The sequence below is a fragment of the Desarmillaria tabescens genome (genome assembly GCF_030435595.1).
Source record: "Desarmillaria tabescens strain CCBAS 213 chromosome Unknown EV420scaffold_8, whole genome shotgun sequence".
Classification (NCBI taxonomy): domain Eukaryota; kingdom Fungi; phylum Basidiomycota; class Agaricomycetes; order Agaricales; family Physalacriaceae; genus Desarmillaria; species Desarmillaria tabescens.
In genome coordinates this window covers 1,310,534-1,334,936 of record NW_026848307.1, presented here as the reverse complement: position 1 = coordinate 1,334,936, position 24,403 = coordinate 1,310,534, and the positions used below count along the sequence as shown (strand labels likewise).

The 24,403-nt window shown below is 48.4% G+C and overlaps 10 protein-coding genes across 10 annotated transcripts; 5 read left to right on the top strand and 5 right to left on the bottom strand.

Moving 5' to 3' along the window:
• Window positions 1-3,254: 3,254 nt before the first annotated feature.
• EV420DRAFT_1161873 (uncharacterized protein) lies at window positions 3,255-6,299 on the top strand. Its single transcript, XM_060466153.1, has 2 exons — window positions 3,255-5,476; window positions 5,535-6,299. The coding sequence occupies exons 1-2, from the start codon at window positions 3,586-3,588 to the stop codon at window positions 6,086-6,088; spliced, it is 2,445 nt and encodes an 814-aa protein (XP_060334693.1). The 5' UTR covers window positions 3,255-3,585; the 3' UTR covers window positions 6,089-6,299.
• A 1-nt stretch (window position 6,300) lies between these two features.
• EV420DRAFT_1161757 (uncharacterized protein) lies at window positions 6,301-7,534 on the top strand. The gene is made up of 3 exons (XM_060466152.1): window positions 6,301-6,795; window positions 6,854-7,260; window positions 7,319-7,534. Coding segments are annotated over exons 1-3 (861 nt in total). The 5' UTR covers window positions 6,301-6,342; the 3' UTR covers window positions 7,320-7,534.
• Window positions 7,535-7,984: 450 nt separating this feature from the next.
• On the bottom strand, window positions 7,985-10,506 carry EV420DRAFT_1639379 (amidohydrolase family-domain-containing protein; the record flags this gene model as incomplete). Its single annotated transcript, XM_060476963.1, has 15 exons — window positions 7,985-8,210; window positions 8,265-8,396; window positions 8,448-8,494; window positions 8,548-8,581; window positions 8,632-8,659; window positions 8,716-8,887; window positions 8,941-9,074; window positions 9,125-9,248; window positions 9,298-9,322; window positions 9,370-9,532; window positions 9,578-9,746; window positions 9,802-9,926; window positions 9,981-10,052; window positions 10,108-10,245; window positions 10,296-10,506. The coding sequence occupies 15 exons, from the start codon at window positions 10,504-10,506 to the stop codon at window positions 7,985-7,987; spliced, it is 1,800 nt and encodes a 599-aa protein (XP_060334691.1).
• Window positions 10,507-10,593: 87 nt separating this feature from the next.
• EV420DRAFT_1264925 (cholinephosphate cytidylyltransferase) lies at window positions 10,594-12,082 on the top strand (the record flags this gene model as incomplete). Its single annotated transcript, XM_060467249.1, has 6 exons — window positions 10,594-10,709; window positions 10,767-11,356; window positions 11,407-11,431; window positions 11,490-11,612; window positions 11,669-11,838; window positions 11,889-12,082. The coding sequence occupies 6 exons, from the start codon at window positions 10,594-10,596 to the stop codon at window positions 12,080-12,082; spliced, it is 1,218 nt and encodes a 405-aa protein (XP_060334690.1).
• Window positions 12,083-13,068: 986 nt separating this feature from the next.
• Window positions 13,069-14,472, bottom strand: EV420DRAFT_1639377 (uncharacterized protein; the record flags this gene model as incomplete). The annotated part of the gene is made up of 5 exons (XM_060476962.1): window positions 13,069-13,418; window positions 13,481-13,740; window positions 13,796-14,009; window positions 14,069-14,084; window positions 14,137-14,472. The coding sequence occupies 5 exons, from the start codon at window positions 14,470-14,472 to the stop codon at window positions 13,069-13,071; spliced, it is 1,176 nt and encodes a 391-aa protein (XP_060334689.1).
• On the bottom strand, window positions 14,126-16,357 carry EV420DRAFT_1745682 (autophagy-related protein 17). The gene is made up of 7 exons (XM_060480144.1): window positions 16,092-16,357; window positions 15,968-16,030; window positions 15,618-15,917; window positions 15,330-15,570; window positions 15,204-15,282; window positions 14,832-15,151; window positions 14,126-14,778 (listed from the first exon to the last, which is right to left on the bottom strand). The coding sequence occupies exons 1-7, from the start codon at window positions 16,278-16,280 to the stop codon at window positions 14,600-14,602; spliced, it is 1,371 nt and encodes a 456-aa protein (XP_060334688.1). The 5' UTR covers window positions 16,281-16,357; the 3' UTR covers window positions 14,126-14,599.
• A 709-nt stretch (window positions 16,358-17,066) lies between these two features.
• Window positions 17,067-19,481, bottom strand: EV420DRAFT_1732876 (CAMK/CAMKL/AMPK protein kinase; the record flags this gene model as incomplete). The annotated part of the gene is made up of 8 exons (XM_060479945.1): window positions 19,262-19,481; window positions 19,064-19,205; window positions 18,706-19,010; window positions 18,514-18,651; window positions 18,053-18,460; window positions 17,953-18,002; window positions 17,362-17,898; window positions 17,067-17,309 (listed from the first exon to the last, which is right to left on the bottom strand). Exons 1-8 carry the CDS (start codon window positions 19,356-19,358, stop codon window positions 17,067-17,069), a joined length of 1,920 nt encoding a protein of 639 aa, XP_060334687.1. The 5' UTR covers window positions 19,359-19,481.
• On the bottom strand, window positions 19,429-22,843 carry EV420DRAFT_1523305 (aflatoxin-detoxifizyme). Its single transcript, XM_060472291.1, has 21 exons — window positions 22,542-22,843; window positions 22,402-22,493; window positions 22,224-22,348; window positions 22,043-22,174; window positions 21,828-21,994; window positions 21,555-21,779; window positions 21,415-21,502; window positions 21,317-21,365; window positions 21,102-21,266; window positions 21,033-21,052; window positions 20,976-20,981; window positions 20,875-20,925; window positions 20,794-20,818; window positions 20,582-20,745; window positions 20,504-20,532; window positions 20,355-20,452; window positions 20,271-20,305; window positions 20,088-20,218; window positions 19,940-20,033; window positions 19,709-19,888; window positions 19,429-19,654 (listed from the first exon to the last, which is right to left on the bottom strand). The coding sequence occupies exons 1-21, from the start codon at window positions 22,727-22,729 to the stop codon at window positions 19,538-19,540; spliced, it is 2,181 nt and encodes a 726-aa protein (XP_060334686.1). The 5' UTR covers window positions 22,730-22,843; the 3' UTR covers window positions 19,429-19,537.
• Window positions 22,844-22,860: 17 nt separating this feature from the next.
• On the top strand, window positions 22,861-23,484 carry EV420DRAFT_1161261 (uncharacterized protein). Its single transcript, XM_060466150.1, has 2 exons — window positions 22,861-23,383; window positions 23,451-23,484. The coding sequence occupies exon 1, from the start codon at window positions 22,935-22,937 to the stop codon at window positions 23,289-23,291; it is 357 nt and encodes a 118-aa protein (XP_060334685.1). The 5' UTR covers window positions 22,861-22,934; the 3' UTR covers window positions 23,292-23,383; window positions 23,451-23,484.
• Window positions 23,139-24,001, top strand: EV420DRAFT_1161284 (uncharacterized protein). Its single transcript, XM_060466151.1, has 4 exons — window positions 23,139-23,141; window positions 23,192-23,387; window positions 23,451-23,561; window positions 23,624-24,001. Exons 2-4 carry the CDS (start codon window positions 23,307-23,309, stop codon window positions 23,912-23,914), a joined length of 483 nt encoding a protein of 160 aa, XP_060334684.1. The 5' UTR covers window positions 23,139-23,141; window positions 23,192-23,306; the 3' UTR covers window positions 23,915-24,001.
• The last annotated feature ends 402 nt before the right edge of the window (window positions 24,002-24,403 follow it).

Genomic DNA, 24,403 nt, shown 5'->3' with positions numbered 1-24,403 from the left:
TTCTAGGGTATACTCGAGGCCAGGATGGGATTGGTTGTACATCCGTGTATTGGTCGATGGTGACTATTCTGCCGGAGGGAAGGGAACACTGCCTAGCGGTAAATGGTAAGTAGCAAGGCCGACGACCGGAGTTTCAATACGAGTCTCACTGGAAAAGGCAATGACCTCCCACTCTCTTGTTCACCCACTGAATCCGACCTCGCGGGGCCTGACACCGCTGCAGAGCACCACCATCACCCCGGACCGAAGGCTCGAAGACTGATTGAGTAGACTGATCTTCTCATTGCATGGCAATACCCGAACACGAACCTCTTCTTCTTCATCACTATGAGGACCCGTTTGGCAAGCTCCGTCGACGCACGAACCACGTACCAAGACCCATCTTTGATTGGCACGACGATACCCTGCGGTGAAGGCCCCGGGTGACAGGAAGGTGTGCTCTAGTGCGTGTGTCCGTCCGTCCGAGAGCAAGCAAGCCTCCCAAGGCGAGGCCATTGTGCGCTTGCACTTTCGTCTTTGCTTGGCACAGCGGGTGACATACTACGATGTGAAGTGTGCTTCTCTGATGCCTAGACCAGGCCCTCGTCTGTACCCATGCCCTATCTTGTTGACGCAGCGGTCGTCAAGCTTTCGCATCCAGTTTACATATAGCGAAGCCGGGATCCAGCGATCTCCTTTAGTGAATCGATCTAACGAACGTGTGTGGGGGGGGGAGCTGGTGCGTCTGTGAAAAGGCTCTCGATAGAACCTCTTCTCTTCCATTGTCGAATTTCCCACTCGAACATCGCCGTGACTGGCCCTTCATTTCCACACATCATGGAATATTATTGTTTGAAGGTCTGACATTGATTGAATGATTTTGATTTCATGTTCAGCAGGCCCAGATCGCCTTACTGTACTATGCGCAAACTATGCGGTCCGCTTACCAGGTGCTGCAAGTCGCGATGGCTTCTCTAAAGATATGGATTTTCGTCGTCTCAGCCTCCATTCGAGTAACCCTTGGCGATCTCGCTCTTTCGCCACCCCTCGGCGCCGACTTCTCCCAATGGTCCAAGTACGCTGTAGTCGCGATCAGCCTCAGCCAACCGGGTTCGAGAAAACACCCCCTGGACACACATTCTTGGTCCTTATCATACGAGGTTCCGGCACCCAGTCCTTGACGACAGCTCTTTCGCCGCTCGAGTACAGGTATATACTCCCCTAGTTGGTTCCCTCCATTGCTTGAGATCAAGTGCTTGCGTTCTCTCTAACTCCTCGGTGCCTGGCCGCGATCTCTTGGATTATTCTATCCTACTTTGATATGCCTTTTGGAGGTCATTCATTCGCTTGCAGTACATTCGACTTGCTTGGCGATGTGGATATTTGAACGAGAATGGCGAAGCGCCATGAATTATCAAGATATGCGACTGTCACAATCTTTCAATTGATACAGTGGCGCAGTTCTTTGGCTGTCAATGTTATACCAAGCATTCGAGCAGTTGCCGACCCGGCGTTCAAGTTGTAGGTGCCAGGTTATCGGTGTTTAAAGTGCTATTTACTCGGACTTCAGGTTGAACGATAGGCTCAAAGATGTAGAGCTTCTCATAAAGAGTGTCTTTATTTACCTCCGAGGACCAGCTCAATCAAAAGTTATAAGCAGGGCCAGAGTCCCGAGATTCTACCGTAATATTGAATGAAAGGTATACAGTACTACCGACAACGTCTAAAATTACTGGTGCTTCTTTCCATTGATCATGACAAGCTCCGGCGTCTTTTGGGTGTGTTTCAGACTCAGAGGTAAGCTCTTGACTCCGTATGTATTGAAAGCACGACTGATAGCCGCCGTCCTGTTGAAGGTAGTGGGTTTGAGTGGAAATGACCCTTATGCGTCATAAAATGGGCAGGTTATCATGTGAAGTTCGAAATGTCTCTGGTTCTCATCATCAAAGCTCTGTGAAACGGTCTGCATTCATGCACTTCCGTCGATGCTCAGTATAGAACTCCTCTCACCAGACTTGGGATTCTCGATCCCCTCTCTTCTTTCTGCCACGGCTCGCTGTCTGTGATATACCGGTCTTATTTTAGCTTATCATGGCTGGAGGGTTTCGTGGGATACTTCTTCATTCTACATCTCCTATTACGTCTGCGTGTCTCTTGGTGAGGTTTGGCTCGTCGGTTCTCAATCTCAGCTAATACCGGTGTTAATATTTGTAGACCAATACACTCAGACTAGACCAACTCTCTTCCCCCGATGAACTTCGGATCGACGTTGAAGCTCGTCCGAGACTCTACTCAGCTTCGGATAGTCAGTCCAATGGTAAAAACTCACGTCGATTTAGCATGGCTTCGCTGACTTGGCGTAAAACACATGCATTCGTACTCATTTGTGATCATAGCTGAGGGCTATATCAAGAGACCAATGGGCATCTTGAGGTCTTTACGTGTACTTCCGAAACGTTGGCTTTCTTATGTACTCTGACCATTATTGCCTTCTCCGGTCAAGTTCTCAAGGCTGAAATAGACGACCTGGTATTGTCTCTCTTACTAATTTCCGGAGTGTTTCTGTGCTGTTTCGTTTCGTGTCGTTTGACTCAACGCACCTTTACAATGACATCGCCTCGGAGCACATCAAACATTATCTTGCACTCTCTATTTTGTTGTTCTGGCGCTTATGTGTGATCTCTGTATGTTCAAAACACTAGCTCGTCCCGCTAAGTAACATGAAGCCCGGCTGGACCAGGGGCAGTTCAGATATTGATGATGGGTACTTACAGGCGCGCCTCGGTGCCTGTAAATCATACGCGGTGTTTTACCCCTAAGACCTTTGGCTGGAACTTGGATGGCCATGGATACATTAGATGCTTTATCCATCGCCATGCTGTGTGTTTGAGGTGTATCGATAACATTCAAGTTGAATGATAGATGAAAGAGAAGGTGTTGCATGGGCTAAGTCTGGGAGGCGGCCATTCAGGACAACTGCCAAATATTGTTAAGGTACATGTGGAGAAGGAAGATTCGAGATAATCTTATTTAATCATCTATCGTTGTCCTCGACCTGCCCTGAAGTCGACTCGGTTGGCAAGAATCATGAACAATTCGAGTCTTTTCGCTACTCCACGTCTACATACCGTTCAAAATAACTTCTTTTCATTGAATCCGACGCATGACGATGAGGCAACTTGAAAGCGGTGTCCGTTCTTCTGTCAACGGATTTGTCATTGCTGGATGACGAGGCATGGTAGAGACTTTTGAGAGGCTACAGCATTCGGACTTTTGGCCATGCAGTGCTAGGTGGCGCCGCTGTTCGCTGCCGCATGTAGTTACCGACGTCAGACCGTGCGCCGGGCGAAAGTCGGTCCGGCGTCGGACGATATGTGATGACATCATTGTTTCGTCGCAACGTCCCAGCCTAGCGACCGGCCAAATAGCATTATGGACGATGACCGCGATACATCTGTATAGGATTCGCGAAAGAGCAGCCGGACAACATTATTGGGATACAAACGTCGTGTCGGTCGATGAGGAGAACGGTCTTTTACAAAATAATCACCGTCAAGTGATGTGATCATTGCTGCCTCGGTAATCGTGACTTTGACATTGACTACCATGTCGTTACCCCAGAATGCCCTCGACCATTCCTTCAACTTACCAAAGCGACTCAGACCGCCAAATCTTACCTTTACCAATGAAAGAAAACCTGTTTCCTCGATACAGATCCAAGCCGACTCTCCCACTGACCTCTCAGACGAGGAGGACGACGACATTCTCAAACTCGACTCGGGCGATTCTTCCCCTTCAACCTCTCCCATGGCACCCATGCTCAGTTTCTCCTCATCAGACGAGGATGCTACCTCCGACGATATCAACCAGGGATTTGCAGCTCTCGAACAATTGCGAAAGAGCGTTCAGAAGAACCTCCGTCTACGGCCTATTCGTTCGCATGCTTCTCTCAATAGCGCCAAGATGTGCTCTTCATTCGGATCCTTCTCGCCTCATCCCGTAAGGGAAGAGGTCGCCAGTCCGGCATCCAGTACGGCTTCTTCGTACTTCACACCAACATCAGATGCACGGGACTCACCGTTAAGTGCTCGCTGGGTTGGCTCAAGTGCCTCTGATTCGTCGTCTCTACCCCGGTCGCCATCTCCGCAACAACGTCAGAGTCGTTCTGTCGACCCTGGCTGTCTATATGAGCGGCTGACAGCCCCAACCCGGCCCCTTCTAGTCGACACTCGGCCGCCCGCCGTACACCTGTCTTTCCATATCAAGCATAGTATCAACGTTGCGATTCCGTCGCTCATTCTGAAACGATGTCGCAAACCTGGTGGAGGGTTCCAGTCCTTGGATTCGCTGCGTCAGTTTATTACCACAGAAGAAGGGAAGGCGGCGTGGGACGAGTTGATGCGGCCCGGAGGGTCTTGGGACGGGGATGTAGTTGTGTACGACGACGAGATGGACGAGAAAGATAGAGAGAACATGGCTATCACAGCTTGGGCACTGCTTTCTGTGATACAGCCACTGCTAAGCTATGGTAACGTTGATTATCTCATTGGCGGCATTTCATCCGCAGGTCATCACCCTGATCTTGAAACGCTTATCGTCTCAGGTGGCGGCTTGGACTTCGGGGACGAACCGGCTAATACAGGGTCGAAAGGCGGAGGTTTGTTTCAGCTTGTTACAAACAAACCTTTTCATCCAAAGTCTTCGCTCGAGATTGAGCAAAATTCTTCTTCTTCTTTCATGTCGTCCACCGTTACAGCTCCGCCACGTTCTCCACTACCTCTGATGCCCATGACATCCAATTACAAGACGTCCAATGTGAACGTCATGGACGCCTCCCCTTCACCGCCGCCTTCACAAGTTACTTTTCGACGACCACCTCCACCTCGACGGCCTAGTGTGCCCAACCTTCGTCGTCTTGACACAAAATCTGCTGAAAGGCTCAATTTGTCCTTGCCCAAGCTGCATGTGCGCACCGTGCCCATAAAGTCTGCTACTCTTTCCGTCCCGCCAACTTCTCTATACCCTCCATCGCCCTCACATCTAAATCTTGCTCATTCGAATCATACCCCACCTGCCTCAGCCCACTGGGTGACGTCTCCCGCATCGCCTCTGTCGTCAGCTGAAATTTTTTCGGCATATTTCACTCCACCGCATACGCCAGGCACACCAAAAGGGTTCTACGTGCCCCCGTCACCACACACGGCACGCCCGGAGGACCAGCCACCCACCACTGAAGAACCGTTCCCGCCGTTCACCGTGTCGACAATATTACCCAATTTTTTGTACTTGGGACCGGAGCTGACATCGCCAGAGCATGTAAAGGAGCTAAGGGATCTCGGAGTGCAGAGGATTCTGAACATCGCAGCAGAGTGCGATGCTGACGATCACGGACTACGTTTGAAGAACGAGTTTGACAGATATTTCAAAATCCCGATGAGGGATACCGTTGAGGAGGAGAATATCGCCCAGGGTGTTAGGGAGGTTTGTGAAATTTTGGGTGAGTGCCGTACGCTTTTCTGATCGACGTGTCGGTGGCGTTAACGTGGTAGCGATAGATGACGCCAGACTTCATTCGTCGCCAACGTACGTGCACTGCAAAGCTGGCAAGTCGCGGTCAGTAACTGCCGTCATGGCATACCTAATACATGCAAACCACTGGACACTATCGCGAGCGTACTCGTTTGTGCTCGAGAGGCGGAAAGGGATCTCTCCCAACATTGGATTCGTCTCTGAACTGATGTCGTTTGAGGAAGAAGAGTTGGGAGGCAAGTCGGTGGGTGTGCAACCGCCTTCGACCAATGGGGATGGGATAGACGGGGACGGGGGCGGCGGGAGCGGACACATGAATTACGCGGTGGCTGCTGGGAACCGACGGGGCGGACACGTGAGGGAGAGTTTGCCACCTGCGTTGCTGGGTGGGGAGCCCGGGCCGTTGAGCGCAGGCGGGATGGAGATGCGAGTAATGGGTGATTCTGGGCAGGAAGTGGAGATCAAGGACGCGACGGGCCGGTATCGACATGCGAGACGAGCGCCGGTGGATGAGACTACGCTTCAGCCAATGCGAAGGGTCAGCAAGGCAGGCTTGGAGAGTTCAGTCAGCGTTTCATAGCATGATTTATCACTAATTATCTATTGTGGTACCATTTTTTCTTCTTACTTTCTTGGGTTGTTTTATTATGGATTTTATCTTTTTATCATGAGGTCAAGCTTGGGACTACAGTTTTTCCTTGCTTTTGCTTTCGTGTTTGTATCCAAAATTATAATGTATACGCCCAAAATGTGGAACTGTGATATTCCCATATGTTGACGTCATCTTGATGACAAGCGATCTGGCTCCGAAATCGCGCTCCGCCTTCTACCACCATGACTGATCTCTGCCTTGCTTGTTCTTCTTCTCTACCACCTCAGAAGCTCTCAGGATCCAAATTATTTATTACAGAATGCTGCCAACGACCCATATGTCCGAATTGCATTGCTCTGAATCCTCGGCTGAGCAGGTACAATCCTTGCCTTGCATGTCTCGGCGGTGTAGGCGTTATCGGTGCACGTATGGGCCGCAACAAACTTGAACTTGCAACTACGAATTTGGATGGAGCTGTCAGAGACGAAGATATGTTCGTCGTTGGTGACGATGATGAGGACGACGAAATGCCTCCGCCAGCGTATACCAAATCTTCTGGCTCGGAGGCTGCCCCACTTGAAAGCGATATTGATAAACCTTCCTCTGCTGAGATATCCTCTACTTCGGGCCCTCCGAAGTATTATATCAAGCGTACAGACACCCTTCAAGGAATTGCTCTGCGCTTTGGTGTCGATGTATGTGTACATTCTGTTTCCATAAAAGTTAAAGAGACAATCTACTTACTGTTTATAGGGCCGTGAGCTCTGCCGGTTGAACAACCTCCCACCCAGTACGCTCTCCATAACACCCCACCTTCTACATACCCGCGAATTCCTCCTCCTACCTCCGTCTTCCCACCCGAAGCTCAAACCATCCGATTCTGAGCCCACGGGACGCCGCGAAATAGAGCGTGCTGAAAAACGATTGCAGGTACTGACGAAAGAAGTCGATTGGAGGGTGGCGAAGGCTTACGTTGCTCTCGCAGATGAAGTAGATTTAGATGATTCTAAATTGAAGCAGCCTGCGACCAGTGTGGAAGCGCGCGCTATTGAGCGGTACCTTGATGATGAAGAGTGGGAGTGTGGAGAGGGTGGTCCGGCTGTTATACAGAGGTTTCCCTACTCGGATTTTGGGACAAAGTCTGAATCTAAACGAAGCTGGTGGTGATGCGATGTTTATTCGTTGGACGTTCTTCTTAATGACATGTAGCTTATACAGAATGGACTTCACAAGAGACGTTGACTGCGGTTTTAACCACCGTTGTAGTCTTCTAGTCTGTCTAAGTTTTGGGTTAGTCATGGTTGTGAGTTCGCATTCAACTACAAGATTCATAGCACATACCCCTGGACACCAAACATTCTTGCCTACCTGTTTGCATCCAACTTCTACATCTATGCCGAGTCAGACACGCATGTCAGTAATCACAAAGCGACTGCTTACCTGGGGATTCAGGTATACTTCTGCCGTCTGCACACACCAAAACAGTGGCAGCCAACAAAATTGAGACGAGGTGACTAAGTTTGAAGTTTATGGTTGGTTGTTGCAGCTTGAGCAAGTCGGGGGGCTTTTATACTCTGGATTGCTCGGATCACAACTAAAGAAGTAGAGTGCGGGCAGGTCATGCAGTATCGTTGCGCTCGGTTTTTACTATGCTAATCCCTTGTTCGACGAGATACGTGTTCATCGGATGTGGATCCCTTTCAGATTTTGAGAGAAAGGAGAATTCTTGGACTCACATGACATTCTTCACCTTGAGGTCTGCTATTCAATACCTTCGGAACGACAAATTTTCCGCTTCTCTATAGTGTGCAACGATGTACAGCATGTCTATGAATGAGGAGCCGCACGTCAGTGTCAATTGAGCACCCAGAAATACCGTAGGTCTCATAAGGCGCCATAAGCAACCTTGCCATCTATCACTGTGGCAGTCACTTTAGCTTCCAATATCTCTCCAACCGGGATTGACATGATGTCTCGATCCAAAACCACGAAATCTGCCTTCTTACCGGGTACCAGGGAGCCCAAGTCGGTTTCAGCAAAAGACGCATAAGCCGCGTCCAGCGTCATGCCTTTCAAGGCTTGCGCGCGCGTCAGTTTCTGTTCAGGGTACCTGCAGTATCGTGGATTTCAGTATCGTTAGGTGAGAGCGAGGCGAAGAGCGTACCATCCGTCGGGACCGTGAGGAGATGTCCCATCTACAGAGAGTCGGGATACGGCAGCGTAGAAACCTAGCAGTGGATTTACGCCTTCGACCGGAAAGTCGGACCCGAGAGGGAGGACGTTTCCGGGAGAGGCTCTGTGATAGTCGGGTATAGGATAGGCGAGGTAGAGGTAGACTGAAACTCACTTCAGTAGAGACTGATAGGCATATGCACCCTTCATCCTATCAGGACCCTGCAGCATTATTTTGAGGTTTTTGAGAAAACAGATAATGGGGATAAGTATACCAAGCGTTTCTCTGCGTACCACATATCGCTTGTCCTATAATCCCTGTTTGAGAGATGGACTTAGACATAAAGAATAAAACTCACGCATGGGTCGGCTGGACGCTAGGGATGACTAGGCAATCCGTTGTTCGGGGGCGATTATGCATGTAACAGGACTCAGACACGCACCACCGAGTCTGCCGACTCTCTCGATATCGTTGAGGGTCAGAATTTGAGAGTGTTCAATTCGAGGTCTCCATTTCGTTATATCTGCTTTTCGGGACCCGTTTCGTTCCAAAATGACATCTTCTAAGACGTCTAAGACAACGTTGTTGGCCTTGTCGCCAATGCAGTGAATATTCTTCAAATGTGATAAGCAGAAAGAAGGGAAAAAGAAAAAGAAAGAGTACGAACCACTTGCCAGTCATCTCGATGAAATTGATGAACAAGCTTCGATAGTGTCTCTTGTTGTATCCGCATGATACCGCTGGTTTCTGGTTTGTCGGAGTAGGGTGCCAGAAGGGCAGCGCCCCAAGAGCCCAAAGCTCCTTCAAGCAAGGATAAATGCCTTGCCACAACACGGATGGTGAGTTCGCACCATCAGTAAAGAGCTTCACGCTCCTCAGGTTCAGTCTGCCATCCTTCCCATAATTTATCAGTCTAGGAAGCTGAGGGCCCCAGTATTCATCCGAAGACACGCTTCCCATGAGATAAAGTCGAATCTAATGAAATGTGAAATAATCTCGGCTTCTTAAATGATGCTTCACTTACCGGAAGAGTTCCCGTTTCGGCTTGCCTCGAATTTATGTCAAAAACGCCACCTCAAGTGAGGTAGGGACTTACTTCATCAGGAATTCGATGACTTCGGGCTCAGCAGCTGCGTCGTGAACAGACGTTAAACCATACTGCAACGCCATCTTCATCGTGATATCGAAGAAATTAGACAGTTCGGCTTCACTAAATTTGGGATGGGGGACAATTGACATTGCGTTGTCCAAAAACACGCCTAACAGGAGTCAGAATGGTGCGGTATCTTGTTGCAAGTGCGTACCAGTGGGCCGTCCTTCGGAATCGCGAACGATGATTCCGCCCTCTACTTCTGACGGCATATCGTCACCGATAAGCTCGAGGACGCGGGTAGAAACCCATGTGGCATGAACGTCGACTCTATACAAGGCAATAGGTCTACCTGAGAGGAGTGGGTCTTTGGATAGGTCTTCCTGGAAGTATCAAGTTTCGGAATGGTCATTTGGAAGCTAAGAAAGAGGTTCTTACTGCAGTGGGAAATTCCCCGCCAGGCCATTTCGTTTGATCCCATCCCATCCCTTGGATCCAACGTGTTGGATCACGTTCTACGTCAGGATGGGACAGAATGTACGTCTTGATAAGATCTATGACATCTGTTATTTTGATAAATAAATCTCGTTAACGCCACCTTGACAAAACGTGCTCACCGGAGACAGACTTGGCTTTCTCTAACTCTAGCTGCATCTTGAAGCCATTCTGGATGACATGCGCGTGCGAATCTGTCGATGGAACTCATGGCCTGGGAAGCATTATACTGTATGGAAGAGACCGTACCTGCAAGTCCTGGAACGACAACAGAGGTTGGTGGTATAGTAATGACTTCAAGGGACCATTGGAGAAACCCGGGAATCCAAGTCGGGATATAAGGTACAAGAGTAAGTGGTATCAGTGTGTTTGTATTGGTCAAGTCAGCTAAACAAGTACCATTTAACATAGCACCGTACGACCTTTCAATCACTCACAGAAGTTTCCGGTCTCTGTTATCTGTGAACCGACGACAGATATGCATTCCACCCTTGGATAAGCCTCGTCAACTGTATATATACTTCTGGTAGGTGAACAGACGACCAAACGACGTGTATATGGGTAATTCCAAGCAAAGAAAGCGACGCCAAGGATGCCAAAAAGCCAGAACCCGTTCGACCTTGCGTTTGCTATCTTTGCGTCCGCCATTGCGGTTCCGATCGAAAGTCGTCATCCACACGTGATCTCGCGGAATTCGAGACTTCTGCCGATCCCTGATCTTGACGAGCAACCCCCATGGAGCCCCCAGTTGCCGATTCCACATCCATCCAAGGCGCCCACAAAAAGGCCCTTCACGGAAAAAAATCGATAGCAAAGTATCCAAAGGTTGTCGATTCACCAGCATACGATGCGTGCGTACAGCCATTATACCTGAAGTATCTGATTAAGGCTCAAATCCAGAAATTCAGGTCTGAAGAAGACAATGATCCGTTGACGGATGACGGCGCTTCAGCTATATCTCTACCGACACCCTCTCGCTTTCCAAATTCTGCAAAATTAAACAGTACCTCCAAGGGGTCAGTTGCTCGTGCCAAGCACCATTTGGCTTCCAGCTTCCTATCCGACTCGGACGGCGTCGATTCCCCAACCTACGATGGCGACATAGAATCCAGTACAACAGCAGGTCCAGATATCGTTTCCTCGTCAAAGACATCCCATCATCACCACGCCTCGTCTACTTCTACCCTGAATACTCCAATTACCCCTGCTTTTCCACATCCTGCGGACCTTCATGCTGGAACTACAGATCCAGCATTGGTGTCACGAACGCACAGGGCTGATATCGCTTCGCCAGTCTTCATAACTAGTCCCTCCATACCTTTGCAGGTCCCGGAAGAGCCCCCAGTACCCGCAGCATCCCAGGAAGCTTTCAATCCAGCGGCCTTGACAGGGGAAGACATCCAGGCTTTCGTCCAAAAGGCAGTCGATGGTGAGACGTGGCGAAAGTATAAAATCAATAAACCTCCCGTCGATAGACCTGTCCGCATCTATGCCGATGGTCTGTCAGCTTCTTTCTATCTATGTCTCATCCTGACAGCGTGAACACAGGTGTCTATGATCTTTTTCACTTTGGGTGCGTCCAAATTGTCTGTTCTTATAGCACTGTTGATATTAAGGAAGGGTGTCATCAGCCATGCGCTCCAACTCCGCCAGGCTAAACTAGCTTTCCCATCCGTCTATTTACTCGTAGGAGTTTGCTCTGACGAACTCGTCAAGGCTCACAAAGCTCGCAGTATCATGGTACACGCCGAACGGTGAGAATGACACGTTTGATCAGTTTTCATTTCCCTCAAACGTGCGTCGGCTGTAGCATAGAAGCAGCAAGACACTGTCGATGGGTTGATGAAGTCGTACCCGAGGCACCCTGGATCATCGATCAAGAATTTTTAGACAAGTATCAAATCGATTACATTGCCCACGATGAAGACCCATACGTCGCTGAAGGACATGAAGACGTATATTCCTTTGTGAAGAGCCAGGGTAGGTCTCACGACTTATCAATATGCTTTTGATTGACAACATGGCTCCAGGCAAGTTTATTCCTACCCGAAGGACCCCCGGAGTGTCGACCTCAGAACTTTTGGAGCGAATCGTCTCGGGATACCGAAGACGAGACTTTGATGCGAAACTGGTGAAGATGGGCCACGCAGAACTGTGTGCAGAAGGTAGTGATTACGATGAGATGAGCAGCAAAAGTGCTAGTCGATCCATGAGCCCAACTTAGAGGTGCTTCGGATTGGCGTGTAGGTTATTCGATTGTCTCTGAATGTTCGAGCACTACTATACATCTGTCTAAATAGGTCAGACAAATACAGGCTGACAACCTTCCTTCGCTATTGCGAGTAATCAATTCCAAGAATCAAAGCCGTATCCTCGCCCGTTTTTAAGGACAAGAATTCAGGACGTTAGGGTTTCCGTCCACCCATCCAACTCTCGATTCTTCTATGCGGTTGTTCATGTTTGGTTTCCAACTGAGCTATATTCGACGAAACCATCAATCTAACGGGCTAGATGAGGTCTGATTTGGCGGCTCGCTGGCTTTAGCGTTCTCATCAATTCATGTTCTGCTCTCGTGGTCGAGGAAAGTGATCACGATTCCCCGAAACCTAGCGGTTTGGACGGACCGGAATGTTCTCGTGACAAAACATCAGAGTCAATCGCACGAACAAAATTGAACTACAAAAATGAGATGACGTTGCATATCTCTGACACGAGCCTCCTTTGTAATGACGAAGACGGTGTTGAACGATCAGAAGCCAGGTTTACTTGGTACACCTTCAACTGTGCTCTCCTCGCTGCTATCGGGTCACTACTACTTATAGACTCCGGCATCATATCGACGACCATCTCACACGACACCTTCGGAGACTACTTTGCACGATACACAGGCGCGTCTCCCCTCCAACTCGCTAATAAATTTTGGCTGAGCATCCCAAGATGACATCTCCGGCGCCGTGGTGTCGATCTTTGGCGCTGGGAGTTTCTTTGGTGTCATTCTCGCTGAGTGGTCTGCTGATAAGTGGTCGCAAGAGGACAATCCCGTTCGGCCGGCGTCGCACTTAGGAGTAGGGACCGAGACTTTGCTATCAGATAGAGATGCTCGACGGATCCCTCATGTGAGAACAATCCAAGGTCACATTGATTTTATCGCTAATCCATAGCTCACAAGGTTCGACCGAACGCTATGTATTATAAGGGAGACAACTATAATTAGAAACCACCAGGAAATATATACTCCCTGACCTCGGCGGGTAAAAAATTGGCTGCCTCTGTTGCTGTCGTAGGTAGACCCTCCTCCAACCATAACTGCCGATACTTATCCACGGCCTTATGCCAACTGGCATCGACATCTTCGCTTGACAGAGATTCCCCGCCTTCCTCGATTTGCTGTTGATGTTCCTCATATACCCTGGTGAAGAAGTCCACGAAGATGTGACACAGCATACTATGTCCGACAGCAGGACGGGCGTTGCGCGGTATCGCTTTGTCGATGAAAAATTGCGGTGGCAGACCTTCGGGATCGTAAGGAAGGGCACCGATATACGTGGACGGAATTGTGACTATCAATGATAATAGGTGAAGGCGAAACAAACAGTGCGAGCAGATCTGGCAAGAAACTCACTGATCTTAGTCCAGAAAAACGCATCATCGGCAGCAGAGGTAAGAAGATCGCAGCCAATGCCGCCTTCGGGCATTCTACCCTCCTCATCATCCCATTGCCCTTCGAAGTGACATTCATGATATTCGATGTCGTGCAAGTCCACAAAACGGTATTCGACCTTGCCATCGACCTCGCGCTCGACAATGTTATGAGGAGAGAGATCGTTGGGATGGGCCTGACATTCCATGTGCATTTTGCCGAGCTGCTGGAACACGTAGAATCTGATGCAGATTATAAATCAAAGTAGCGGGCATCCAGTGTCTTGGAGGTACTCACAGTGAATCATCATCAAGGTCCCTGAGACGGTCAACCTTGAGGTGTTCACCACAATCCTCCAGTACAATGCATGTCACCATTCTCCTCGTGTTCCGTATATATCTAGCTTCTGTTTCCGTCCTGAAGCAGCCGTAGAATTTAGGAATAACCGCGCCCTGCAGAACGGAAAGGGTGTCGTAGTTGCGTGCCTCGTTCTCCAGGTCGTTCATCGGCTCTGTTGGATATCGAGCTCGTGGCTCGCGTGTTTATTGGTAATCAGTCACGTGTACGTACCGGTAAATTTTCGTAGCTACGCTTTCCTCTTCTTTACTCGATTGACTACGTACTCACTGCTCATGTACTGCGTCAATCCCGTATTCGTGCCCTGATCCCTCGTGTGCTTCCATACCCGCTAGGATTATTTCTACAGGCTCGCCTTTCCAGAGCACGAATTTGAGCACAAAGTTTCCTTGGTCTTGAGATACTGCACGGTAAATGGTGGTACATTCATCGATCTGTATGATGTCGGTGGCCGTCAGATGCTGAGTTAGCCCGGTTTTTGCAGAGCCTGATAACTCTGGAACTTGTTTGAAAACGAAGTGGTCTGTCGCCTGACAATCCACAGAGTATACAAAATTTGGAGGACAGATCTGAGAGTTAATTTCAATTGGAATGTGAAGGGTGAATATCGCGGACATGATTGGGTTCAAAAATTGAAAAAATAGATGGTGGTGGTACGGGTGAACGAGACTGAGACAACGATGTCCTTCATGCTTGTAATCTTGAAAAAATATTTCAACAAGAGCACTTAATACCACAAGACTATCAGTTAATGTTTAAGGACTGTAAGAAGTCTCGCTCAATCTCTGGCACCACTTCTGTGATCTCCCCGTCTCTGGGAACAACTTCCCATTGCGTAGGTGGATTGCCGATAAACAGGCATATATCCTCAGGTAGGTGCGCACCGTGCTCCACATTGAAACGTTCTCGAACTAGTCTCTCTTCTATGAGAACCAGTTAGGAGACGTTGGATAGAAGTGATTGCATAGTATCTTACCATCAGTCATAGCTTCCAGTTGGGCATTCATCCCTCGCGCGATGTTTTCGGCTGCCTCCGAGTACACTCTTCGTCGTTCGATTTCAAGGATAAGCTTTCCGAACGCTGTTCGATACAATACAAATCTTTCATGCAGATTTTCAATAGTGAAAAGTTGCTGGTGGAGTTCCGACAACTTCTCTTCACATTCGGCCTCGACGGAATCCTGCGTTTCGAGCATTTCTGTCATGATATCTCCTAGTTCGTCAAGATCATCTAGAATATCGTGAAGATTATCGAGTTGGACCTGTGAAGACGACTTGAAGCCGACAAAAGTGTCACTGGAGACATTAACATTGATGAGTATGCACGTCCAAGAAGATATGAGCTTACTAGACAGTCTTGACGGAAGCTATGTAATGCTCCAGATCAGCCATGATAGCAGGCAGTTCTTCCGTGTCACGATTCATCTCTATAGAAGACGTTAACAGAGGCGTCACGCTATGGAACGCAACACACCCTGCAGGTCCCCATCACTAAACGCCTCCCCAGCCTCGCTGTCCTTCAAGGCCCTCGCCATTTGATCGTAATGTCCGGTAAGACTCACCAAGAGCGCCGCCATGGCGTGGATAGTTTCATCTTGCGAATTTAGATGACTCTCAATCGCAGTCGGAGGAACCTCATCAGGTAGCGAGTTTCGTATACTCGTTATCGTACTTGTTAGCACCTCAGGAAATTCATCTGTCTTTCCTAAGATATCCTGGACACAATGAGAGGGGAAAGGCACGGAACATAGATGGTACGTACGTCTAACACAGTTCGTTCATTCTCCAGTGTATCCATGATTTCATCAATAGCCCGGTCGTCCACGAAATCACGCAAAGTCTTCCACGACGTCCTATCTGCTAGCGGCTTATTAGGGATCCTGACGGTAGCAGATGGACTACGCTGGGGCGACGGAGGCTTCTCCTCCTCTGAATGTTGACTACCGAATATTGACGATCCTCTAGACATTTCGTAAAGTTCTGGCGGTACACGCTGAGATCCCAAGGATTCCAGAACGCTGTCAAGAGCATTAGAGCGTTTGATGCGTGATTGGTCCCATTCCTAACTCAAAATTAGTGTCTGACTAATGGAAGACACGACTGACCACACACCTGCACTTCCTTGCTCAGCCTTAAACGTCTTTCCTCTATACTCTTCGCTACGCTCGCTGCCAGCTAGATAGATTCCACAGCCGTTAAGCCATAATTCCACTGCAATATGAGTCGATAGTAACACCTTGAGTTGCTCTACCACAGCGTCAGTTATCCATTTAATTTTGGCATCCAGGGCAAAGATGTCCACAGCACATTGCGCCGTGGCATTTGAGAGATCGTTTGCACCATGACAGAGCTGTTCACCATGCTGCAAAGCCTTTTTAGATTGTAGAACCAGGGAAACCAAGTGCGGCTGTTCGACGGTGGACATGAGTCCGGAGCCAAGGCGTGGACGGCAAATGCCGACACCGCTTTCTTTTGTACTTGCGATCTATAATTTGCCGAAACGTTCAATTTGTCCAGGCTCTGTACCTCCCTTTCACTTTCATATCTATTAAGAAGGTCAAGCTAAGCCTCAAATTCAAGGCCTTTCATTGAATAAAGCTGTCACTATGTCTACCCCAGGCATTACTCGTTTGGCAAACGTTTCTGCTTCGTTTCGAATTGGTACCTCCATACATCGACATGCTAGCCCTGTTGCCTGGTAAACATGACCCGTCACATCACACTGAAATATCCGGTCAGTGGATCATCTTGAAACCGTGACTTGGGAACCTGGCCTCGAGGCAGTAATCCCCCTGAGGTGAATTCCCGAGCTGGTGAGCCAAGGGTGACTATTCCGGGCGTTTTAATTTATTTGCATTCAGGTCCAGGTCCCTTCTGATGGACGCGTTTTTGGATAGCGGCCCCACAGACACCCAAGTTCAAACTTACGTTCTAGCGCCGATTCGTTAAAGGTTAGGCTTTAGCCCTGCACAAGGTCTTCTTTATGACGCTGTCAATTGACACGGAGATTTATCTACATAATACCTCAATGGGGAACCTACAAAAATCTCTAGGAAATCTGGATGTACGAATGCATGGCGAGTCGGAGGGACACCCCTCTATAGTGTATAGCGAATGTTGGTAGGTATCTGAACAAAACTGCTACAGTAACAAAGCAAAGAAACATTACGATACAAGACATGAAGCAATACAATAAATAATACAAACAGGTCTAGTCGGAGCCGCCGCCTGCGAGCACCAATATTATCCTGCATGCAACGTCCATGAAAACGTAAGGAGAGACAACGACGTCATCTTCCTTCACCAGCCTGCTTCCAGACCCTGGGGCTGTAACAGGTTCCATGTCAAACTTCCCTGCACCAGGCTCGGTCGATGCTCTGTACGTCTTTTTGTGGTGAAAATCGACCAGGAAATTGATGGAGTCGACCATATACAGCTGTAGATTCATTAGGACCTAGATTTACCATTAGTGTCATCCTCAAGGGAAATACGTTTGATGTTCTTACCACGACATTGTGCGCCCTTGCTCTAGTCTCAATGAAGTAGATTCCAGCAGCCGCCTTTTGGTCCACTGTACCTCCACTGTCCAGATCTTTCACCCTCTCAATACCCACACCGCCCTTTCCAGGCATCGTTCTGACCCCAGCTAGTCCACCCAAACTCTGTTTCTCCTTCCACTCCATTCCCAGCTCCTTCAAGACCTTGTAAATCTCCAGCATGATTTCCATCGGAGGACTCCGGCTTCGTATACCAAAGTGCCATTTGGTCCTGTGATGCCTTTTCTCTCTCCCTGCAGAACGCTTTGCAGAAGCATAAGTAGCGAGGTGATGTTCACTGGGAGGCAATGAAGAGTCTAGAACTGCAAAGTTGGCGGAAGCCTCTACGTCAGAATCGGTTGGAGAGAATCCAAGATCAGAGTCATCAGAATAAGAGTCGTCTTCATCGTCAGATACAGGAGTAGCGCTGAAGGCTTCATCGAATGGATTGTCTTCCAAATCGTTTCCATTCGCTGATAGTGAGTTTGGTGTCAAGACGTTTCGAGGCTACCGTAGAAAGTTAGTTACGGTAAATAGTCGCTATCGTAACATCATGCTCACGTCCAAAACGGCCTCTTGTGCTTCGCGATCTTGTTCTGCAAAAAGAGCGACTGGGGAACCAGATTAAGAGGAGGATATCGCGAGACTTCAGGAAACATACGATCTTTGCCAAGCTGTTGCTTATCCTTCAGCAACATGTATGCAACCTTGACAGCATTGCCTTGGACGCCGTCATCCCTTCGTAAACATTCCCATATAGCATTCTTGGTCACGCCTTCCATTCGAGCAGCCAGGTCGGCCACAATGCCTTCATCAATCCTACCCAACCCTTCGACAATTTCAAAATCCATTGGTTTCGCCGGCGATGAGACCAGTGAGGTCAACGTACCAAGTACAGGCCCTGGTGGAGGTGGTAATGGAGCCAAGTACCGAGGAAGGTCCGTTGTGAAGAATGGGTGCTGAGTGATTTCGTGCACGGTTATCCGTTTCACGGGATCGACGGCGAGCATAGAATTGATGAGGCGTCTAGCGTTGTCGGAAAGGTACGGTGGCATGTAGTATTGACCTTCTAGCAGGATAATCGTAATCAGTCCAGATAGACTGAAACCTGTCGAAACTCACGGATGATTTTATTGAAGAGAACGCCAACGTCTTCATCTTCAAAGGGTAATCTCCCACACAACATAACATAAAGAATCACACCACAACTCCATACATCGATCTCAGGACCGGCATACACACCTCCACGGATGACCTCGGCTGTTCATTAGAATATCAGCTTCCTGGATATGACAAAAGATGAATACTACGAACGTGCTGCATAGTTCGGACTTCCACAACTGGTACTGAGAAAGTCGCCGTCCCTGATCTCGCTCGACAAGCCAAAGTCAGCGATTTTTACATTGAGATTGTCGTCTAACAGCACGTTTTCGGGCTTGAGGTCCCTGTGGACGATCTTTAGCCTGTGGGAATATTCGATGCCGGAAATGATTTGCTGGAAGAAGAGGCGTGCCCGAGGCTCCTGCATCCGGCCGTACTTCACGATGTAATTGAAAAGCTCGCCCTTGGCGTATTCTAAAACAAAAATGATGTCTGTGGGAGTAGAAATAACTTCGTATCTGGACCGAAAGAAGGTTAGGCTGCAAGGAAGAGAAACCTGGAACATACGCACAGCTTGATGATATGTGGATGTCTAAGCGCCCTCATGTACTCGAACTCTCGCCGGACGCGAGGTTTCGTTCGTTCCCGTTGGACGGCTGCCTTTGATATGTACTTCATCGCCACTTCGTGTCCGGTGATCGTATGTGTAGCCTCTTGAACAAAAAATCAGTACGGCAGGCATCACGAGCATGATGAGCGCTGGACGCACTTTTGACGATGCCAAACGTCCCCTCCGCGATGTCCTCCGTGACAACGTATTCTCCCAATTTTGAGGCTGGGTATATCGTTGAAGAGGAAGAGGACATGATGGGTCAAGAGGAAGGATTTGCTTCCGCCTGGCGAAGCGAGATACGGTGGGAGAAAAGGAACTGAATTGAACAAATATTTGGGTAGAATTGTTATTTGAATGCATCTTATCTTATCAGCTACGATTACGTCATTTACTACATCATTCATCAATTCAGTTTGTCAATCGGCTCTGACATCACAATCGTCTCTCAATGAAACTTTCAATTACCCCGGCAGCCGTCAAAGGATACACTTTGAGCTGGACTTCGCCGTTGACGACAAATGTATTGGGCTGGACAAAGATTTTTCGGGGCTAGGTAATGCTACCATCAGAACGAGTAAGGAGAATGAATGGAAGAATACTGACAAGCTTCTTCTTCAAAACGATGTCTCGGATCTTGCCCTCCCATCCAGAGATTGGTTCGGTCAGCGTTGTGTAGAAATCTCGGGAGCCGGCGCCGTCTGCGGTACTTTTCCGGACTTGGAGTTCGATCAGCAATTGACCAACAACCTCCTTTCCTTTGGACAACGTTTTCTCCCGGTCAACCTAATGGAACCAATTAGTCAAAGGTTCTTGACACTAAATCGCAAGACATACCCGAACGTATAAGTTTTCGAGTTCGCCGTTGGCATCCTGGATCAATTCAAGTCTCGCAATCCCAGCTCGAATCAGGTACTGGGTTATGCCCATTCTAAAGTTTCACGGCGTCGGAACACTTGCTATTACGTGACGCCGGTTCACTTACCTGGCCTGCATATGTGCCTGTCCGTGCTTCTTGGTGGCTGGATCATAAAACTCTAGTGCCCGCAGACCAGCGCGGGCCATAAGCAAGAACGTGATGTACTGGATATCTTCAATGTCTTGCTTGTCGACGTACTGAAAGCAGCACTCAAAAATAGTAACAAAGATATAATCTCCAAACACTCACATTAAAAATTTTAAGAATATCGAGGTTGCTGACCACTGGAAGGCCAAAGGTGAGAGATGCATAAAGAAGTGCAGATGCACTCACAGTAAAGCGCTACGGTCTCCGCCCGACATTCTTCCATTGACGACGACACTTCGCCTAAAACAGAATCCGGCGTTTGCCCCGGCTTATACCATGAAGTTCTAAATAAACCAGTCAATTGAGATGATAGGTGCACAAGATGGTAGACGCACATCGGCTTTCCAGTCAGAAGGTTTATGACCTAAACAAGGAATCTCAGAATGCGCAAAGTATCATGACTAGCTGAAGACCTTTTCGGGATCGAAGTTCAGTTTCCCATCAACACCTTCTTGGAAAAGCTTGCCGGAGCCATGACCCAAAAGTTCGTGGTTGGCCACCTGAAGTTCAAACGCGCGACTATCCCAAGCGTTATATAGTTCTACGTCATCAGGATGGATGAAAGTTAACTCCTCGTCTGTTCATCTTGTCAGCTGAGCCGTTATGTTGTAGGTGAAAAACGAACTTGGTGCCTTGGCTGCCAAAATATTCTGTTAACAAATTTATCTATGACTGCGCCACTGATGATCATGAGGGGAGGATATACCGCTAGCGAAACATTCTTAAACCCTGTGCTTTCCCGGACCTCATAATAGTTCTAAATGGCCGGAGTAAGTCCTGTCCGTGTTGTTAGAAGTGCCGACATACTGGTATCTATCATAATATCGGTCAGGCCAGGCACTATAAATCGGGGCAACGACATACATTGATTCCGGCAGGAATACCTGAAGGCAGGTGATTTACGAGGAATCATTCAATGGGTAAGTCTCTCACCTCCTGTTGCAAATGATACGACTTCCAACGCAGTAAAGTCCGGCTTCCTGAAGACGTCAACCTCGAAGTCCGTTCCCCACGGAAGACTCTTGATCAACTCAGGAGCACCGTTAACCAATGCTTCGTACTTCGCACTCAGCTGCTTGTTGACGATGGCAGTGAAACCTATACAGCCGTAAGCACAAGTTCTGGAAGAGCCTGTTTAGTGCACTTACCCTCCCATTCCGCGCGTCCGCCATATGGGTCGACATAGGTTTCGACGAACTGAAGTCGAGTTGAGAACCATAGAACACTTCCAAGGGAGAGATATTACCCCGATGTAGGACTCTACAACCGGTCCAATATCTTTCACCCATTCTGTTGACGCAGCTTTGTGTTCCGGAATTGATCCTGAGTTGAACCTATACAAGTGTTGTTCATTCGCGTCGCCCATTGCCCTAGTCCATCACTCACGACTTGACATAGCCTTCAATCATCGCTGATTGATGATCGTTCGCGGTATACTGTTTGGCCTCCTGAAGGGCGGCGACAACCTTCGTTAGAGATGACGCGTAGTCGCCATACTCAATCGTCAATTTGGCCGGAGTTGAGTCGATTTGGAAGTCATGCACGGAGGGTGGACTGGTTTTAGCAGAGGCAACTAAGAGCGTGTAATCACCCGCTCCATTCTTCTTCACGCTTTGGGAAAGTCAGTAGAAGACGGGTGTTACAAGACGGTGCACATGCCGAGTATTGAGGATATCAACGCCTAGCTTCTCAGCGACACTTTGGATAGCATCGACCTCAGCATCTCCAACAGGTTCACCAAGATAGTAATTTGATACGTGACCGTCCTTCCTTTTGCCAATGAATAGCGCTGGCTCAGGAGAAAGCGCATATATGTGTTGTTTCAACTAAGAAAGCGTCATTTCCAACAGCATAGAGGCATATTGATGAAGTACCTTGGTGAATAGAGCCGAGGCCTGGTCTGCGTTGCTAGAGGCTTTGACCACTGACTCAAACTTTTCTGCGTCGACGCGGGGAATGATCTTCGTAAATCCGAACGTCTTGTAGTTGACAAGATTGCTCAATACCTAATAAGACGCATGAGCAGCACACCTTGAACAAGAATCATCGATTTACCTGGACCGTGTACTGTATCAAGGCCTCCCAATCGTCCTCTGAAAGGCCTGACGACGTCTTAAGGGCATTCAGGTCGGCGAGCTTTCCATTTACGCTGAACGTAAGGATCAGCAGATCATATAGATCTGGAAACCCGAAAAATGAAATCTCATACATCGGAAGACGGCAGATCACATACCTGTCGCCTGCGGGGTCCACTGAGCCTGGATGATTCTTGCGCCCGCCCAAGAAGCTTCGGTCACGTAATGCGTGTAGAGCTTTTCCTTAGAGCTTTACATGGTGAGCACAAATGGCGCATATACTCGCTGGCGCCCTTACCTGAGCTGATCAAATGACTTTCTAATGTCCATACCACACAAAGGAGCAGACTTATCTGCCAGGAATCGCTCCCGGTGGACAGTTGTGGTGGCCATTTCTCTGCGGTAGGTATTCAGGTGACGAGTTCTGGTATACAATGAGAGATGATGAACGCGTGCGTACAAGCTCCGAATGCCATTCTGGAGCATTGACCTACCTCGAGAAAGGAAGAGATGTGACTGGCTGGCGATAAGATTCAAGATAAGATTAGGGAATTTCACGTGACCTGACAACGTCAAATTGAATTCTCGCGTCACGACGAGCCACCATCAACCGAATTATGTAACCCAAGTAGCATCCAAAAAGTTGCTTTCGCCCCTGAGCCTGATCTCAGGCTACTCTGCCTGAACAATTATGGTCGAAGGTGTGTCTAGTGTTATCTTGCTTATCTTGCAAGGGGCGATACCTTCAAGTCATTTAGTAGACTCCAACCCAAGTAACAGGGATATGTCACCTCTAACGGATGTTGATACGGAATCATATCCTAGCGAGGAGGATACAGACGATGAATTACGAACATTCTCAAGCGAAGAAGGCGACGAGAATGAGTACATGATCAAGGTTTGTGGACCTAAGTTATCTTCGTTTTGGAGAGACTTATTCCCTTGCAGACGGAAAAACCAAATAAAACGCATCATTCAGCAGAAAAGATATCGCAGCAGCGACGTAACCGTAGACTTGATGTTCAAATTTCTGAAGACAATTGTTTAGCAAGCGCAATATTTCATGAGGTGTCAGCCTCTGGATCAAATGTGCCTATCGGTAATAGCGATATCGGTCGACATCCTTCAGGGAAGTCTAAAGTACGTACGTGAGGCGGAAGTTGATCATGGAAGTTGTCTGCTTACGGATAGCATCCTCCCATTTTAGACTGAAGAGCGCATACCGTGTAATGCTGGAGGAAGCCTTCCATCCTCTGGCGTGCCTCAGAGGAAAAAAATCCGCGATATTAAACTTTACCTGCCAAAGGAACAATGCCATGTGCGTCTTTTGGTCGTCACATTAATATAATACCCATTTCTGATTCTCTTCACCATGCTTAGAAATTATGGGTAAAGCACAGAGAGCGACTTGGATACCGAGGACAAACCATGACGGAATCAATGTCCTCTTACAGGACCAACGTCCTCACCCCTTTGCTAAAAGCACTTCTGGATGAACCGGATGATGTCATTTTCAGCGCCCGAGCTATGCCTTCCGAGGAATATGAGCAACTCCTGTTTCTTGAATATCCGTGGCTAGAACAGCGCATCCATACGCAGTCCACCTTTCCGAGTCTCTGGTCACTCAGAGCGCCCATTTTTGACACTGCAGTGAGTCAACATCTGACATAGGATACTTATAACAAATCGTTTCTTGTACAGTGCTCCAAATGCAGGAAAGATAGCATCCGATGCGAAGCAAGGGCAATTGGTGCTTGCATTGACGATCCCGCAGGGCGCACGAAGTATTACGGCCTCTCTTGCAAATACTGTCTTGCTTCAAATAAGAGGGGCTGTGATGCGTGGATGCATTGTTGGGATGTCCCGTATCCGCTCTGGTCGCCGAGGAGCAACCATGATTCTGGTCTGAAACGCACGGAGGGGCAATTGGTGGTCAAAGAAGACATGAAGGGTAAACAAAGTCCTGAGAAGCAGGAATGTACGATCGCTGCAACGTCACCAATGTCGAGTACTATGCATAGCAATCCGCCATTGTTTCTGGGCTTGAGGGCGTGCGCTGTACGTTTATCTTCGTGATTCTTTCCCCGAGTATTTATCTCATGGTTTCGGATTAGGAAATATGGCAGCAAAATCAGCACCGACTCGGATACCGAGAAAGAC

Coding starts and splice junctions, on each gene's coding strand:
- EV420DRAFT_1161873 (XM_060466153.1), top strand. CDS start 3,586: ATGTCGTTACCCCAGAATGCCCTCGACCATTCCTTCAACTTACCAAAG. Junction 5,477..5,534: donor GGAGGTTTGTGAAATTTTGG/GTGAGTGCCGTA, acceptor TGGTAGCGATAG/ATGACGCCAGACTTCATTCG.
- EV420DRAFT_1161757 (XM_060466152.1), top strand. CDS start 6,343: ATGACTGATCTCTGCCTTGCTTGTTCTTCTTCTCTACCACCTCAGAAG. Junction 6,796..6,853: donor CTCTGCGCTTTGGTGTCGAT/GTATGTGTACAT, acceptor TACTGTTTATAG/GGCCGTGAGCTCTGCCGGTT.
- EV420DRAFT_1745682 (XM_060480144.1), bottom strand. CDS start 16,280: ATGTCCACCGTCGAACAGCCGCACTTGGTTTCCCTGGTTCTACAATCT. Junction 15,571..15,617: donor ATGAACGAACTGTGTTAGAC/GTACGTACCATC, acceptor CATTGTGTCCAG/GATATCTTAGGAAAGACAGA. Junction 14,779..14,831: donor ACTGGAAGCTATGACTGATG/GTAAGATACTAT, acceptor TGGTTCTCATAG/AAGAGAGACTAGTTCGAGAA.
- EV420DRAFT_1523305 (XM_060472291.1), bottom strand. CDS start 22,729: ATGCTCCAGAATGGCATTCGGAGCTTGTACGCACGCGTTCATCATCTC. Junction 21,780..21,827: donor GTTGATATCCTCAATACTCG/GCATGTGCACCG, acceptor ACTTTCCCAAAG/CGTGAAGAAGAATGGAGCGG. Junction 21,366..21,414: donor TTGTAGAGTCCTACATCGGG/GTAATATCTCTC, acceptor ACTCGACTTCAG/TTCGTCGAAACCTATGTCGA.
- EV420DRAFT_1161261 (XM_060466150.1), top strand. CDS start 22,935: ATGGTCGAAGGTGTGTCTAGTGTTATCTTGCTTATCTTGCAAGGGGCG.
- EV420DRAFT_1161284 (XM_060466151.1), top strand. CDS start 23,307: ATGAGGTGTCAGCCTCTGGATCAAATGTGCCTATCGGTAATAGCGATA. Junction 23,388..23,450: donor TTCAGGGAAGTCTAAAGTAC/GTACGTGAGGCG, acceptor CTCCCATTTTAG/ACTGAAGAGCGCATACCGTG. Junction 23,562..23,623: donor TGCCAAAGGAACAATGCCAT/GTGCGTCTTTTG, acceptor CACCATGCTTAG/AAATTATGGGTAAAGCACAG.